This window comes from Muntiacus reevesi, chromosome 8 (assembly GCF_963930625.1).
Source record: "Muntiacus reevesi chromosome 8, mMunRee1.1, whole genome shotgun sequence".
In the NCBI taxonomy this organism is placed as follows: domain Eukaryota; kingdom Metazoa; phylum Chordata; class Mammalia; order Artiodactyla; family Cervidae; genus Muntiacus; species Muntiacus reevesi.
In genome coordinates this window covers 35,529,962-35,546,722 of record NC_089256.1, presented here as the reverse complement: position 1 = coordinate 35,546,722, position 16,761 = coordinate 35,529,962, and the positions used below count along the sequence as shown (strand labels likewise).

General features: G+C 38.4%; 1 protein-coding gene across 1 annotated transcript in view; it reads right to left on the bottom strand.

The window, feature by feature from the left end:
- Positions 1 to 16,761, bottom strand: part of KCNH8 (potassium voltage-gated channel subfamily H member 8) — a 445,541-nt gene that overhangs the window by 136,252 nt on the left and 292,528 nt on the right. The window contains exons 6-7 of the mRNA XM_065943173.1: positions 13,601 to 13,758; positions 8,811 to 9,018 (exon numbers count right to left, since the gene is read on the bottom strand). Coding sequence (XP_065799245.1) covers positions 8,811 to 9,018; positions 13,601 to 13,758 — 366 coding nt within the window. The remainder of the gene's footprint in view (positions 1 to 8,810; positions 9,019 to 13,600; positions 13,759 to 16,761) is intronic.

The following is a 16,761-nucleotide window of genomic DNA, read 5'->3' as shown; positions in this document are numbered from 1 at the left end:
CTTAAGAAATTAACCCTTATTCAATTGGCCTTTTATGCGTTAGATTACAACCATTTTTATATTTCAAAGGTAAAATACAAAAATATCACACTGGAATTTAGGTTATGTTATTTTGGGCAGAAATGAAGCCTGTGGTTCTGGCAAGATTATGAACTTACCTTATGTGCAAGTCTTTCTGATAGAAACACCTGGAAATATACATATTCTTTCAAAAGAGGAAGTAAAATGTCCATATGCAAAGATGAGGAATAGCAAGTCTGCTGGCTGACGCTGTGCTGGGGATGGTGTTGGGGAGACAGGGATCACGGCTTGTCGGAACTAGTAGTGTCACGGCTGCAAGATGGTTCTTTCACAGTGCTCAGGAAAGGACGCTGAAATCTCACAAACACTGCACCGACACCTTGTATACAACTGGGACATTCAAAGTGTGATACACAAGGTGAAGGGTAGAAATAATTCATCCAACAGCTTACAGAGATGATGAGGAAAACCAGAGTTTGAAAAAAAAGCAGCGTCTTGAGGTTAAAAAATTTAGACTTGTGCCTTGCATGCATTAGTATCTAAATGTATACTCTCCATGAATCACTGAAACCTTGAGGTAAGAAATTTTTAAACATTTGATCCTAGGGCAACAGTAAATCCTACTGCTCTTGGCAGAAGCAAGCATACAAACAGCAACCAAAATTCTGAATATTCTCATAGCTCGATCTGCACAGGCCTTCTCTGGTGGCTCAGACAGTAAAAGATCTGCCTATAACACGGGAGACCCAGGTTCAAACCCCTGGTCAGGAAGATCCCCTGGAGAAGGAGATGGCAAATCACTGTAGTATTCTTGCCTGGAGAATTTCATGGGCAGAGGAACCTGGTGGGTTACAATCTACAGGGTCACACAGAGTCAACCAAGTGACTACCATGAAATCTGCATGGGGTCACAAAGAGTTGGACATGGCTGAGTGGCTTACATTCAATCTGCATAGGATCCTACAAGGAAGAAGCTCTATTAAAGATGAATTCACAATTAAATTTTTAAAAAAATATAAAATCCATGAGGAAATATTTCACCTTTGCAAGAGTTAGATGAACAGAAAATTAGCACATGATGAACTTCAATTAATAAGGTAAAACTGAGGCAATACAATAAGATAATATGCCTTTTATAATATTTAAATTCAATTCAGAAACTTGACCTAATGGACAAAATTAAGAAACTGGAATTATATAAAAGGAACCAAAAAATTATGGAAAATCAACAGAGATCTGAAAAAGCACCAAATAAAATTTCTATATATAGTTGGTCAGAAAATAGTTAATAAGGATCTGTACCATATGTATAATTAAATTCAGAAGCTTGTTATAGTGGACACATATAAAACTTTGAATTAAAATTATATTCAAAAAATTGTATGTACATAATAATATCCTGACACATAAAGAACATATTCAATTAAGCTTCAACAGACACTGAAGAATCAGTATCATGGAGACCAAACTCTGTGATAACCCATAAATGTAATTAGAAATCTGTAACAAAGTTTTAACTTCAGAAATTTCATATAATTTGAGTAACAACTTTTGTGACTTCAACACTTAGAAGTGTATAGCATTAAATACATTATTTAGGAAAGAAGAGAAGTTTCAAATTAATGAAATTGAGGGTCTCATTTGCCAAAGAGGAAATTAGAATGACCCTCTCCTGCAAAAAAAGAAAAGAAATATATATATATCTGCCTTGTTCTACTTTACTTACTCAGGGAATGAAAATTTAAATAAGAATTAGACATTTTTTTATACCCTCTACTCCCTAACACCCTCCAAGATTTTCACAAGTTTTAAAACATTGGTAACAACTGTTGATGAAGCTTTGTGGAAAAAAACACATACAATATGACCAACTGAATAATTAATTAATACAACTGCTTCAAAGAAGAATTTGACAATTTGTGCTAATTCTATAGATGCACATGCCTTTGACCCAGAGAAATTCTTGCGTATGGACACAGAGAAACTTGTATTTGATTGCTCATTGCCCACTATTTGTCACAGTGAGAGGTGCAAATGAACTCAGTAGGGAAATGGATAAGAAAGGGTGAGAATCAAAAGGATGAGAAAACCAGCTTATTGTACAATAGAATTCTATTAAACAGTTAAAAATAAATATGTAAGATGTATAACCATGATGGACTGATCTTGAGAAAAAAAGGGTTCAATGAGAATGTAAAAAGATACAAAGAAGAGAGAAATCCCAGTATATTATCTGTGTATCTGGGCAAATCATACAATCTATGTGCCTTGGTTTTCTCATCCGTAAATAAAGATGATAATAGTTTTGGTATCATAAAATTATGATAAGATTAAATGGATTAATTCCTACAAAATGCCTAGCACCGAGAAAGCCTCATGAAAGGTTGCTGTTCCTATTATCATTATAATTGTTATTACTAATACTTCTTATACGTGTGATGATTTATATGGAAGATAATGAGGGAAATGAGAAGAAAATGGCAACCCACTCCAGTACTCTTGCCTGGGAAATTCCATGGACAGAGGTGCCTGGTGGGCTACATGGGGTTGCAAGAGTTGGACACGATTTAGCGACTAAACAACAATGTGGGAAAATAATATCATATATTGCTTTACTAATATATGTGCATTGTAACAACAGTATCTAAGAAAATCTTTTCACCAACTTGAATAGTAAGGAGGAAAGACAGAAGGAGCAAGGCAGAACTGAAGGACTGTGGGGCTCTGGCTTTCTTTTTTAACATTTTTTATTTATTTGGCTAGGCTGTCTCAGTGGCAGCACACAGGATCTTTAGTTGCGTTAAGTGGGATCTAATTCCCTGACCAAGGATCCAACCTGGGTCTCCTGAAGTGGGAGTGCAGAGTCTTAGCCACCGGACCATCAGGGAAGTCCCAGGCTCCTGGTTTTATCTGTAATACTGTACTGATTTTAAAAATAGAAATAAAATAAATATGTTAAAGCAAAATGTTAAAAAAGATGTAAGTTTTAGAAGGGGACCATTATATTTATTCTAAACTTTTTGTGTTAAAGATATTTCATAGTTTAAAAAATAAATTTCCAGGAAATTTCAAAATTTTCAAGCTTAAGGGGTTTGTTTCTGTTTTTTTGTACAGTGAGGTTGAAAATATCTGCCACAAGGGATTTTAATAAAGATCAGATGTGATAATGCACACAATTAGGCACTGCACTATGTTGTACGTGGCACTTAGTAAATGTAAGTGAAATATTAATCTAATATAAATCAATTGTTTCCAAAAAGTGTAAAGAAAGAATAAATTTCCAAGTCATTTTTCTACTCATTAAGCTTATTTCTTGTTTACGTGTGAACTAGTGCATAGATGTGATGGGGATTGGAAAAGCGCAGAGAAGTGAAAAACCAGAAGAGCTCCATTGGTGTTGGTTTAGGACGTTATAACTGGGAGTATGAAATTCACAAAATGTCAGAAGACTTTTTAAAACTTTGCTGCCCAAAGTGTGACGTGGAGTCCCACTCACTGGGGAAGTGGTTAAAAATGCTGGATCTTGGGCTCCATCTCAAAATTTCTAGAATTAGAATCTGTTTTTTAACACAATCCTCACATGATTTCAGTATACATTAACGTTCAAGACAGTACATTAAAAAAAAAAAAAAATTAAGTCCAGGGATCTGTCACTAGGGTCCATTTGAATGGTTAGAAAACTTCATTTTAGGCTTTTTCTCCCCATTCTTAATTTCATATATTCCCAAGAATGAGAATCTACAGATCAAGGTTATCTAAAAATGTGTTTGTAATCCTTCGCACAGAACCTGGAAATATAGAGCGATAGTCAACTCTACCTTCTTGAGGGAAATTTGATACAGTGATGGAAATAATCAGCTCATAATATCACAAGCCTGGTCATCTTCCCCCATATGAGGCTTGTAAAGGCTAAGCCGTTAATAACTACAGAGTCTTTCAAATCAATCAGCTTTTTATGATATTTTATCCAATGAAGATCAGGAAATTTAGGATTAAAATTGTCAATGAAAATTTGAAAATGGTATCTTACTTAATTCTTTTCTTCCCATTCTAGATTTTGGGCTTTTTTTTTTCAGTGATACAGATACACGTTTAGACATCTCCAATGGAAGAGACTACTCGCCAAAGGATTAAAAGATTAACAAGATAAAAAAAAAAAAAAAGCTTCCTTCTGTTACAATGTACTCTCACCTCTAACGTTGCAGCAGATCATTTAAAGTTCAGTATGTCACAGACTTAGAAACAGAGATAACTTCCCAACAATGCAAGGTAGCATTGTGGCTACAAAAGGGAGCTGCAGACCAGGGTGCAGTCTTGCTGAGGAAGCAAAGCCTGGTAAACACCACTGTTAGGAGGACACAGCAGCACAGACTGATACGGGGGGAGGATGCATCGAGAACTCCCACAGCCCCGCCTTTCAGCTAATTCCATCTACATGACGTCTGAGAGGGGTACGATCATTTACAGACGCATTTTAATAAATGCTTTTATAAATGTTACTGTGTGTTTTTAAGCATTAGGTAAAGATTATTGTAGAAGACATCTTTTTTTGAGTGGGGGCTGTCTAAAATCCTATGAGAAGGCGGTCCTCTCCATTGTGTATAGTAATAGAGAGACAGAGGGCCCCACTTCTAACCATGAAAGCGTAAGGTCGGTGGTGGGGGTCCTCTGTGCCCGGCAGTGCGTGTCTGAGCAGCTGATGGAAGCTTGGCCAATCAGCTTCTCCTTTCAGGGACTGTGAATCCCAGATGAACAGAAGGTTAGGACTCTCGCTCGCGGCATCTACAAAGGCACATCCGAGCCATCTTTGCAAAATGTCAGCAACTGAGCTTCATGCACTAGGGTATCTGGGCTGCCTTGGCTCAGATATTCTTTTCCCAAGTCTTATTTTCCGTCCTTCTATTTCTGAGTCTGCATGTCCTACTAATGAATTCCTTTTCTATCTCTGCTTGCGATGATTCCATCACTAATACAGAAACGTCACCTCGTCACTGGATGCATTTTTTAGTTAATTTTTTATTGGAGTACTGTTGATTTATAAGTTGTATTCGTTTCCACTGCAGAGAGAAGTGAGTCAGTTATATGGGTCCCCAGGTGGCACTACTTGTAAGAACCCACTCGTCAATGCAGGGGACATAAGAGACACGGGGTCTATTCCCTGGTCAGGCAGACACCCTAGAGGAAATGGCCACCCCCTCCAGTATTCTTGGAATATCCAGTATTCCAGAATCCCAAGGACAGAGGGGCCTGGCTGGCTATAGTCCCTAGGGTCTCAAAGAGTTGGATGTGACTTGGTGACTAAACAGCAACACAAGGAGTGAGGGATCCAGGCTCTTGTCTCTCGATTGTCATTTAGAAATGAAATGACCTTGAATATCGATGCGCTCAAAAACTTTTTTTACGCATTTGCCATACACCAGGAATCGTACCCCACAGTAAGGAAGCAGGGGTGGACACAACTGACAAAAGCCCCTTCCACAAAAGAGTTTGTGAACCTGGAGCTGCATTTCTCACCATAAAGTCGAAGAGCTGGACTAAGGTCCTTTCCAGGCTAAAATTTCACTAAACAATAAGTCAAATCTCAGATTCCTCAAAATATGGTATTGGAACACATAAAAATATGACGCAAAACAGAACACCAGGCAAATCAGCTTATAACTTCCTCTGATAGAATTGATCTTAGGAGTATTAATTCTTCCTTACCAAAATAGATATACTATAAAAAAGGGACATTATAAAATGTTTCTTAAAGGTTAACTTCAGTTTGGTCTGATGCAAAATATTGGAACTCTTTCAGGAAGCATGCCTGTCAAGAACCAAAGGGAAAAAAATTATTTCAAGGAAATTAACAGGGATGAGAAAGGAAGTTCCATTTTATTCCTTGGGAAGATGAATCTGTTCTGTACATCTGATTTTAGTCAAAACATAAAGAACAATGCGTTCTCTATTCAAGTGTTATGTGTGTGTTGAATTTTCTGATTCATGGTAATTGGACCAGAAAAGGTAGAGCATATTATTAGTGGACAAATTACATAGTAAAAACTAAATTAGCCTAGACTCTCAGCTGCTTCATTATAAAATTAGGTAGGAGAGGTCATAATTATTTAATTTGTGTCCAAATCTCAGCTGGAAAATGTTCCAAATGAACAAACGATCCAAGTAGTTTTAGGAGAAGGGAAAGTCGTTGTAGCCAAGATTATAAAATCCAATATTGACAGACATAATTAACATACTACCTTCCTGACCATATCTCAAGAGGTGTTTGGACAGGAAATCTAATTCTCTAAAGATAAGTGCTCTGTTATATTTTTTAAAATCATAACTTAGTGAAACATATCATTTCCTTGACATGCTGTCATCATAAGATGCCCTTCCTGACACATCCCTCAAAGTTGTTGACACTGGATGGTTGCTTCTGTTGGTTAATATGGGCACTGAACTATAATAGAAAATAGATATATTAAGTACACAAAACTGGATTTGTTCTTCCATTAAAGTCATAAATCGTGGAACCTGAAATAGCCTTTCGAGCTATTAGCGTGTTTTCTCATGTTGTAGATGAGGAAACAGGCCAAGGCAGGTGAACAAAATCGCGACAAACCTCGCGGCTGATGGATGCTGGAGTCTTGATGAAAGGAGAGAGTCATCGCCCTCAGCCCAGGGTTTTCTCGCCATTGCGTTTTACCAACACTCTCTTTATGAACTGACTTCCAGCTTACAAGGCCCCATTCACGACAGTGAGCCGTAATACCCAGACCAAGAATAGGTGTGGTAGGGGGCAATGCAGAACCAGTTCAAGGGGTTGGCTCCTTTTTTCTTGGAAAATAAATATTTCTGCATATTTGTTGGAAGAAAACCATTAAGCTGATTAGTCAGTCTGCAGCAGGACTGGTATGTTGGAAATGAAACACAAGGCTTTCCTCCTATAGCTGAATTTGAGTGTACATAAACTGAATTTCCTTGTCTGAAAACTCTCAGACTAGACTAACCTTATGAATTAATATGAGTGTATAGGTGAGGGAAATTAGGTCAGGTCCAAAAGGCAATCAGGTAACTGATCACAAATCATAATTAATATGGATTCACAACAAAGGCAGAGATTTAGTGCTGTAACTCACTGGACAACATTAGGACCATGCTAGAGTCTGTGATGAAGAAGTGTTCCAGACAAACTTATAAAGAGGGAAACAATACAGAAGGACAGAATATGTTTTAATCCAAGTATAATCCAGACTTTGATTCCCCTTTTAGTCAAATCTTCTTTCCCCATCTCTGTGTCCCTCTTTTTTTCTCTCTCTCTCTCTTCCAGCTCATATTCTCTTTATGTAGAATTTTTTGTTTCCATTGCTTTATTGCTCTTTTTTACTTCATTTCTGAGAATGGATGTCTACAGCAAAGTATAGAAAAATGTGATAAGGAAGATAAGAAAATTATTCTGAGATGAAAATTATCAGATGCATCAGTTTCTTTATGTAGCTCCAGGACAAAACTGAGGTGTGTAGGAACATTTTTAAGAAGCTAGACAGGAGATTCAGTGGAGAAGGAAATGGCAACCAACTCCAGTGTTCTTGCCTAGAGAATCCCATGGATAGAGGAGCCTGGTGGGCTGCCGTCTATGGGGTCGCACAGAGTCGGACACAACTGAAGTGACTTAGCAGCAGCAGCAGCAGCAGACAGCACTCCCTTGAACTTGCTTTTTTAAGTTCTCCAGCTCATTCTCCAAAGATGCCCTTTGAAGGCTTTGCATTCACCATATGGTGAGAGACTAGCACTTATAAGCGTCCACCCAGGGATGTTCTAAATGCACTCTGCCACTAAATGCTCATATAAGAACTTAGAGCATTTTTTTTTTTTCTTCTTGGGAATCTCTTGCAGCTTTATCCCTGTGCAAAGATCTGAAATTCTTTCAAAAGTCCAAGATTGATTTTTGGAAAAGATAAATGAAGGATTTTCTAGCTAGCCAAGGAACAGATTCTCTGATTAAATGTCAGATTAGGAAGAAAAAATACCCTGCATAAGGTACCGTGACAATTCTCTAAAAAGAAAGACTGTGAGAAGGACACAGATATTTTAAAATAGAGAATTATAGCCTTCAGAATTTTCATCTTCTATAAAGTCCTTGTGGTTGATATAAGTTTAAAAATATGCACATGTGCAGAACATTTCAGATTCATTTATGCAGAATTATGTAACACTTGGAACAACTCCCTTAAATTCCCATGGATTATGGGGACATAACATTTTACAAATTATATTTGTAAATATCCCATCTTCTATATTATTACAAATTCTCAAAGTATACTGAATATGGAAAGATAGTATGATAGTATTTTTTCTCTTTTTTTTTAAAGGAGAAAGTAGTAGAATTTTTCTATTATTAACTTGCCACCTCAGATATAAATGATCATTTTCTTACAATTTAAAAATATTGTAGTGACTGGCCAGGTCCCCAGCATTTACTGTTACTTAGCCCTCCATCGGATTTTTCAAGATAAGATCACACATGACTTATCTAAACATTTCTATGCACATGCTAGTCATTTTTAAAAGTTCACCATTGAGACCTTAACCCACTGTTCTTTGAAAGAAATGCAAGGTTGTTCGGAAAACTTGCTCAAAAGCGATCACCTGTATCATGGTCCCTCTCCACACATCTCCCCAAAATGAGACAAATCGATAGTCAGAATACATATATCGATATCTAAAGCCTCATCGTTCCCTTTCTCCAAATCGTGTACAGGCTTCCTTTTCATGTAAAAATGGAAAATGCGCCGAAAGCACGGCCTTACCAACTTCCCACTTGAGGAGGCTGTTGTCTTCCCTCTCCATTTTCCCGATGACGTACCAGATGCACGCCATCCAATGGGCCAGCAGGGCGAACATGGACATGAGCAGCGTCAGGACGATGGTGCTGTGCTGGGAGTAGCGGTCCAGCTTCTGCAGGAGGCGCAGCAGGCGCAGCAGCCGCACGGTCTTCAGGAGATGCACCAGGGACACCTGCGGGGGGCGACAGTGCTCAGCCGGGCCGGGGGTCCCGCGGCCCCGGAGGGCGCGCAGCCACGGCCGCGCGTGGGCGCCTGCGATCAGGTCCTGGCGCCGCCGGTCCCGGCGGGCCCGCGGCCAAGGCCGCGCAGAGGCGCCCGCGAGTAGGTTTTGGCGCCGCCGGCAGGCCAGCGCCCAGGGCACCTCTGGGGCCGTTTCTGTGTCATTTCTTGACATAGTTACCGAAAGTTGGTGAGAGAAAGGCGGGGAGGACCATTTGATTCCTCTGAGTGCTTATCTTCCTTATGACTTACCTTTTCCCCTGCGTATGGGACTGAACAGAACTTTCTAGAACTCTGATACAGCGCTGAAACACAGGCTGGGATTAGGACGGAAGAGGACACGTGTCCACCCTCTTCAGCTTGTTTCATTCACTTCCCCTCTTCCATGGAACGGAGCCTCTTCATCAGAAAACTGTACAGACTGGTCAGTCACTGGAGTGGTAACGCGATAACTTAGGTTTCTCGTTTTTAAATAACGAGACCTAAAAACCTGAGTAAGATCCTCTCACAAATACCAGCAGTGCCGCCTGCCTCCCGCGCTTTGCTCTCTATACCGCATTGCTAATAGAAAACATTTGCCTGAAGCACAGACTTTCTGAGCTCTCTGCTCAAGAAACATGCTTAGGGAACCAAAAGCAAATGGAACAACGTTTTGGGAAAATCTCCTAGATTCTGCCTTTGTATGAGCTAAAAAAAAATAAACTTATAGTTAAGGGGTTCTTTTCCTGACTTTAGGGCTCAACTGAAAAATGCCCACCATGGAGTCCTCCAGAAAGGCCAATGTCTATTGACCCAATGCTTATTACTAATCTACACTCTTCTCACACCTTCTGAGACAAAGAAGAAGTCAGATAATATATCAACTCATATGCAAACAGAGTTTGACAAATTCCTTGATCTATTCTAATTTGAGGGGTGATCCACAAATAAAGGGCAAGGAAATGGTTTGTATGATTACACCTAAGAATAATTTTCCTTTATAGGCAGAATCATAAACAAGGTCAGCATCTTTGGAGAGTTTGCCTTTATAATTATTTGGAGTCGATTGACTTACAATTTCTCCCTCTTCCTGTCATCTTCCCTTATCTACAAGAAAAACTGTACTTAGAAAAATGCCTGACATATAGTGAGTGCTCAATAAATTTCTGTTAAATGAGTGAATGGATAAATGGTTATGTGAAGATACAAAACACCCAGGCTTACTATAACAATAGGTATTCAATAAAAGTGTTTTCAGTTGTAATCTTGTGAGTTATTCTGTATTGAAATATAAAAACATTGGAAGGATGGGAATTCCCTGGAGATCCAGGGGTTAAGATTCCACTCTTCCACTGTAGGGGGCCCAGGTTCCATCACCGGGCAGGGAACTTAAGATCCCACAAGCACTGAGGCACAGCTAAAAAAAAAAAAAAAAAATCATAAGGTCATTTTATTGAGGAACTTGCCAGGTAGCTGTGGTCTTTTACTCCATTTTGTCAGTTTTCTAGGTTGAGTTTTACTTTCTTCTCCTTCACCACCAAGTTCTCATCTATCTCTTCTGCAGCCCGTTATAAGCCAGATGCAGTCTCTGCTTTGCGGCTTAGAGGACTAATGAGGCATGACGCTATTTTATAGGTAGGCAAGTTTGATAGATAGATACATACATACAGTGAAACCTGGAGCAGAAGTCTCAGATGGGGGACACTATCTACTGTGGACTGAACTGTGTCCCTGCAAACTTCACATCTTGAAACCCTAAGCATCAGCGTGACAGTACTTAGAGATGGGGTCTTTGGGAGGTTTACATGAGACTCATTTGGTTTACACAAGGTCGCGAAGGTGGGGTCCTCAAGGCGGGATTAACATCTCTGCAGGAAGAGCCCAGGGCCCCCTCTCTCTTGCTCGCCACACCCTCTGTCTCCTTCCCTCCCTTCCCTGTCTGAGGGCCACATGAGGACAGCCATCTGCAAGCCTGAAAGAGCTCTCACCAAGAACCAAACTGGCGCACACCTTGATCTTAGACTTCCCAGCTCTGAGGGCTGCGAGAAATAAATTCCTATTGTTGAAGCCAGAAGTTTATGATATTTTGCTACAGCTGCCTGAGCAGACTAACACACCATCTTGAACATAGAGTATGGATGCAGGCAAGCTCCCTGTTTTCTCTGAAAAGGGATGTTTGGGGGATGGATGTGGAGTTGCCCTTCCACAAGAACAACAGCTATTTGCAAAACGACATGAAACGAAATATGAGCCTGGCAGCCCGGGGGATTTTACTGGCAGTTTAAAAAAATTGTATGTATTCCTACTGGAGCCAACAACTCCCTGCTGTAAAACATAAATTTGGGCTCTTGATGAATGGTGCAAGAAAGAGGCATATTTGATTTAGAGGGAAATATATAATCTGAAAAAGAGAAAGGATTCTTCTTATTCTTGGGACACTGCTCTAAATTTGTCACTGATGAGAATTACAAGCACCTTGTAGATGGCTACAAGACAATGAGGGAATGCCTTCATTAAAAACTCCTACAAATTAGCAGTTTCCCCCACCTACCAGGTGGACATAACCATCACTTGGCTATCAACTAGGGAATAAAAAAAAGAGCAAAAAGCTAGTTAACATGTGCTGAGGTCTTTCTAGGTATGAGACACTTGGCAAAGTATTTTATGGAAAGATTGCCCTTTTTAGGCCGCTCAGAAACCCTGCAGCAATTTTTATGGTTTGGGGCCTATTTTGACATTAACTCCCCCAGGAAGTCACTTAGATGGTAAGCGACAAAATTTGAATTCATACATTTGCCGCCTTCACTCTATCATACTTTCTATGACTCATTCATAATTTTATCTGTCATACCTTTCATAGTGCCTTATACATAGTGAGTTTCAATAAATAAATATGTAAGCTGTGCATAAAACATTTGCCATCAGCAATTGTGGACACAGCCAAAACTAAAATATGTAATACATTTTTGATGGTTGTCATACATTTTTGAATGTCACCTATGGAGATGCATTAACTGGATCCATTTTAGGTCTAAAAAATCAGCACTTTTCTTTCTTTATTTGTTTGTTTCTGCTTTTCTTTTTAAGTCTGTGTAGTGTAACAACAGTATAACTTATAGACTTTTCCTCACAACTTATGCTTTCCTGGGAAATAAATGTAATATTTTGAGCAAGCTTTTCTATTCAAATAGAATATTTGATACTGACTGATTTATTGGGAGGAATAACAAACTTATAAGCCAATTTGTTAAATGATTATATGCTCACCCCTATGAAAAGCAGAAAAAAAATCACTGATAAGATAGATTCCTTCCTTCCTTCTTTTTCTTACTTTCTGACATACACATGATCTATAACTTTGCCTTTATAAAGAATTCATGCTCTCTATTTCACAAATGAAAACGAAGAAAGATAGCAAAAGCACAGCGAAAATGTAGAAGCATTTAAAATTCATCAAATTATGAGAATTAGACTTCTTAAAAAATTCTTTACCCATGTTAATCTTAGGCAATGAACCTTTTAATCATATGTAAGCATCTTATGTATTTTATATAATATATATTCAATACTATATATTATATAATATATACTTTTAAGATTATGCTATTTGTTCAGTGCCCAAAGAAAAATGGAAGATAAAAATTATTATTAGTATTTAGAGGCAGAGCAGCAAGTTGATTTCCAGCAGAGTCTGAGACACCATTTATTTAACAATTTGCCAGGATAATTTGAAAAAAATTTTCTTATCATTTTATGCATTACATATTTTTTCGGGATATTTTTTGGCAGTCTTGCAGAAGCCTTGTTTCAAGTCATTATACTTTCATTACAGTATACTTATCTAGTCAAATTCGGTCTTGAAAAGCACTTTAAAAAGTTCAGATAGCAATTCAGTTTAACACTGATTGATATTATATACTATATTTTCCCCAGAGCTTTCCTTTCAGTTGAGTTATAAACCTCGTAGTGATGTTGACACTCTCAACTTCCCAACTTATAAAAAATATGTGGAAAGAAAAAGAAAAGAAAAATACTATCATACAGGCAATTAACAAATGCACAGATTTGTACTAAATAGTCAGGAGTACAATTCAATCTTCATTCTGAAGTATGTAATGACCGTACTTGAAATATTGATCACTTTGTTTAATATTGAAAGCTATGTTTTACAATTCTTGATAGAGACTATAATTTCTTTCAGGAAGGTTTGTCAACGTTTAATTTGAACAAATGCTTGGTAAATTTTTGCCTGCTAAAATTGGTTACTCCAGCAGCAAATTGCATGACTGGTCCAAAAATGCTATTATACCTTTTTGAAAGTCTGTTTATAAGGGAGCACTTAATGCTTTTAAGAGTGTCAATTATTAGATAGTAAAAATAGCTATGATTACAAGTGGGCATACTTTCTTTCCTGTAAGAAATCATAAAAATAAATGCTCTAGATGAATAAAGAGAAGTTAACAGGTATCAATAAAAATTCAAGAGAATGTTTGATTTCTGCTGGTCATTTTATTATTTAGAGTTTTGCTCAATCCAGCATTTTCACAAGGACTCACCACTGTGACGTTGAAAGCATACAGGAGGTCAAACGGCAGGGCAGCGATTAAATCAATGATGAACCAGGTGGTGACGTAGTGGATGCAGATTGATCTTGCTTCAAAGATGACTTGGCCAGACTTGCTGACATAGGTTGTTCGAAAATTTAAAATAATATCTGATTGAGAAAAAAAGAATAGAGAAAGTGAAGTTAGGAGAAAGAGAGGGAGGCGAAGGAAAGACAGGAAAGAAGAAGACGGAAGGAAGACAGCCAGTGGGCGGGAAGAAGGAAGGGAGGAAGACAGTTGTGTTAAGTTAGACGAACAGCTACCTCTTAGCTTATTTCAGATTGACAACATCCAAAACACTCTTTTTGACAGATCCAGTTCAACTCACAAAACAAGTATTGGAGAAGGGTGAAGGAAGTATTTTTTGAGCACTTCATGCATTCCAGACTTGGGCCACATGTTAAAATTCAAAATAAATAATAAAAAGAACAATAGGTAATGAATACTAGATAAATTCTCACTACGAATAGACATTGTCCTAAGAACTTGATATAGGTTCCCTTCCTCCCTAGAACACCTTCCAGTAGATGACCGTATTAAAGAGGCAGAAACCACGTCTCAGTGGGAAAAGTAACTCATCTGTGATCATCTTGGCAACAGTGGCAGAGACAATTTTGAACACAGGTATACTTGTAGTCCGTATTCTTTTAAATTTTTTTTCCAATAGTACACTATTGTGCATACAAAAGCTTTAGTAACCTCTGTATGCTTTATGAAATTCATCCCTTCCCTGAAGGTGTTTGTATTCACAAAATATCAGAAATTCCTTGTTTGCATTTCTAGGTTAAATTCCCTATTCCATTTAAAGGGAAGAGGCAATCATTTTTCAATCTTTCCTTATATCATCCTTTTAATATATTGAAATTTTATGTTTATTTTATATTTGTAGTTATTTTATACTTGTATTTGACTATTTATCAAACTTTTTATAATATATGATACCCTTGTGAGTGTTCAAAGGACAAACCCATAGCCATGTGGATCATCTAGAACTCAATCAGGCTGCCTGTGAATAAACTTCTCTGAGTCTGTCACATAGTTCTTGGATTAAATATCACTAAAGCATTGGAAAAGTTCAGTTTTTCCTTAATTTGTCTTATTTCTCAATTTAGTTTTTACTTTACATTGGAGTGTAGTTAATTTAAAATGCTGTGTTAATTTCAGGAGTATAGCAAACTGAATCACATATATACATATATACATATGTACATGTATACACATATATACATATCCATTCTTTTTCAGATTATTTTCCCATACAGGTTATTACAAAAAGTGAGTAAAGTTTCCTGTGCTATACAGTAAGTCCTTGTTGATTATCCATTTTTTTAAATTTAAATTTACTTATTTTTAAATGGAGGATAATTGCTTTACAATACTGTGTTAGTCTCCGCCATGCATCATCATGAATCAGCCGTGGGCAGACATACGTCCCCTCCCTTCCGAACCTCCTTTCCACCTCACAGTCCCCCCATCCCACCCTTCTGGGTTGTCACAGAGCACTGGGTTGAGCCCCCTGAGTCAGACAGCAAATTTCCACTGGCTATCTATTTTACATATGGTGATCTATGTGTTTCCATGTTCCTCTTTCAATTCATCCTTTCCTCCCCTTCCTGCAATGCGTCCACAAGTATGTCAGTATCAATAAGGTGGATGAACCTAGAGCCTACTATACAGAGTGAAGTAAGTCAGAGAAAAACAAATATTGTATGTTAACACATATGTATGGGATCTAGAAAGGTGGTACTGATGAACCTATTTGCAGAGGAGGGGAGATGCAGACATGAACATTCACTGGTTACCTATTTCATATATGCCATGCATGCTAAGTTGCTTCAGTCAAGTTCAACTCCCTGTGACCCTATGGACAGTAGCCCATCAGGTTCCTCTATCCTTGGGATTCTCCAGGCAAGAGTACTGGAGTGGGTTGCCATGCCCTCCTCCAGGGGATCTTCCTGACCCAGGGATCAAACCCACATCCCTTACATCTCCTGCATGGCAGGTGGTTTATTTATCACTAGCAGCACCTGAGAAGCCCATCTTAGATATAGTAGTATGTATATGTTAGTCCCAAACTCCTGCTTTATCCCCCACCATTTTCCCCTCTGGTAACCATAAGTTTTTGTTCTTCTTCAAGTCTGTGAGCCTGTTTGTTTTGTAAGTAAGTTCATTTGTATGAGATTTTAGATTCACATTTAGGTGATAACACATGATACTTATATCCTCTGCCTGACTTAGCTCGCTCAGTATGACGCTCTCTAGGCCCATCCATGGTGCATTATTCCATTCCTTTCTATGACTGAGTAGTATCCTACTGTATCTATGAACCTCATCTTCTTTATCCATTCATCTGTCGATGGACACTGAGGTTGCTGGTTAAGTACAACTGACCTATGGGGAGTTTCAGGATTGGTGTGTCCCTGTAAATGCGATGAGGACTGAGCTCTTTATGAACTGGTGACTCCAACTGAAGTGCATTTCTCTGAGGGACTTTGTTCATGGGGAGTGTCATGATTTAGGAACAAAGATCAAAGGGTAGAATGTGGGAAGTAAACACTCTAAAAAAAAAAACAAATTTAAGGAGTTAGGAATGACATAATTTCCAAATTTTTGAAATTACAGTACTCTTTATAGCTAATTTAAGCCATTGAAAATAAGTGAAATAGTGTTGTATGAGGTTAAAAACTCGTTGCTATCATGATCCTAATGATAACAATAATGAAATTACAATAATGTGCATTTCATATTTGTATATCACTTTTACTTTTCACTTCTTGTCACATTTGAAGGCAGAATTCTGTTTCCCTCCCCTGTATCCTCTCCCATCCACCCACCACCACCTCCCATCTCTTCCCTGAGTCAGGGTGGATCCTGTGAGCATGACCAGATATCAAGACATGATCACACTACCTTATAGGGCTAAGGGAGGTGATCTGTGTGGCCTAACCTAATGCGGTGAACCCTTTAAAGCAGAGTTTTCTTCCTCTGGTGTTAAAGAATTGGAAAGCAGTGAGACATGCTCTTCCTGGCCTGGAAGAAAGCGACTGTCACAGTGACAGACTGCAAGGCTGGAAATGGCAGGCAGCGTATAATGGCTGGAAGAGATCCCTCCT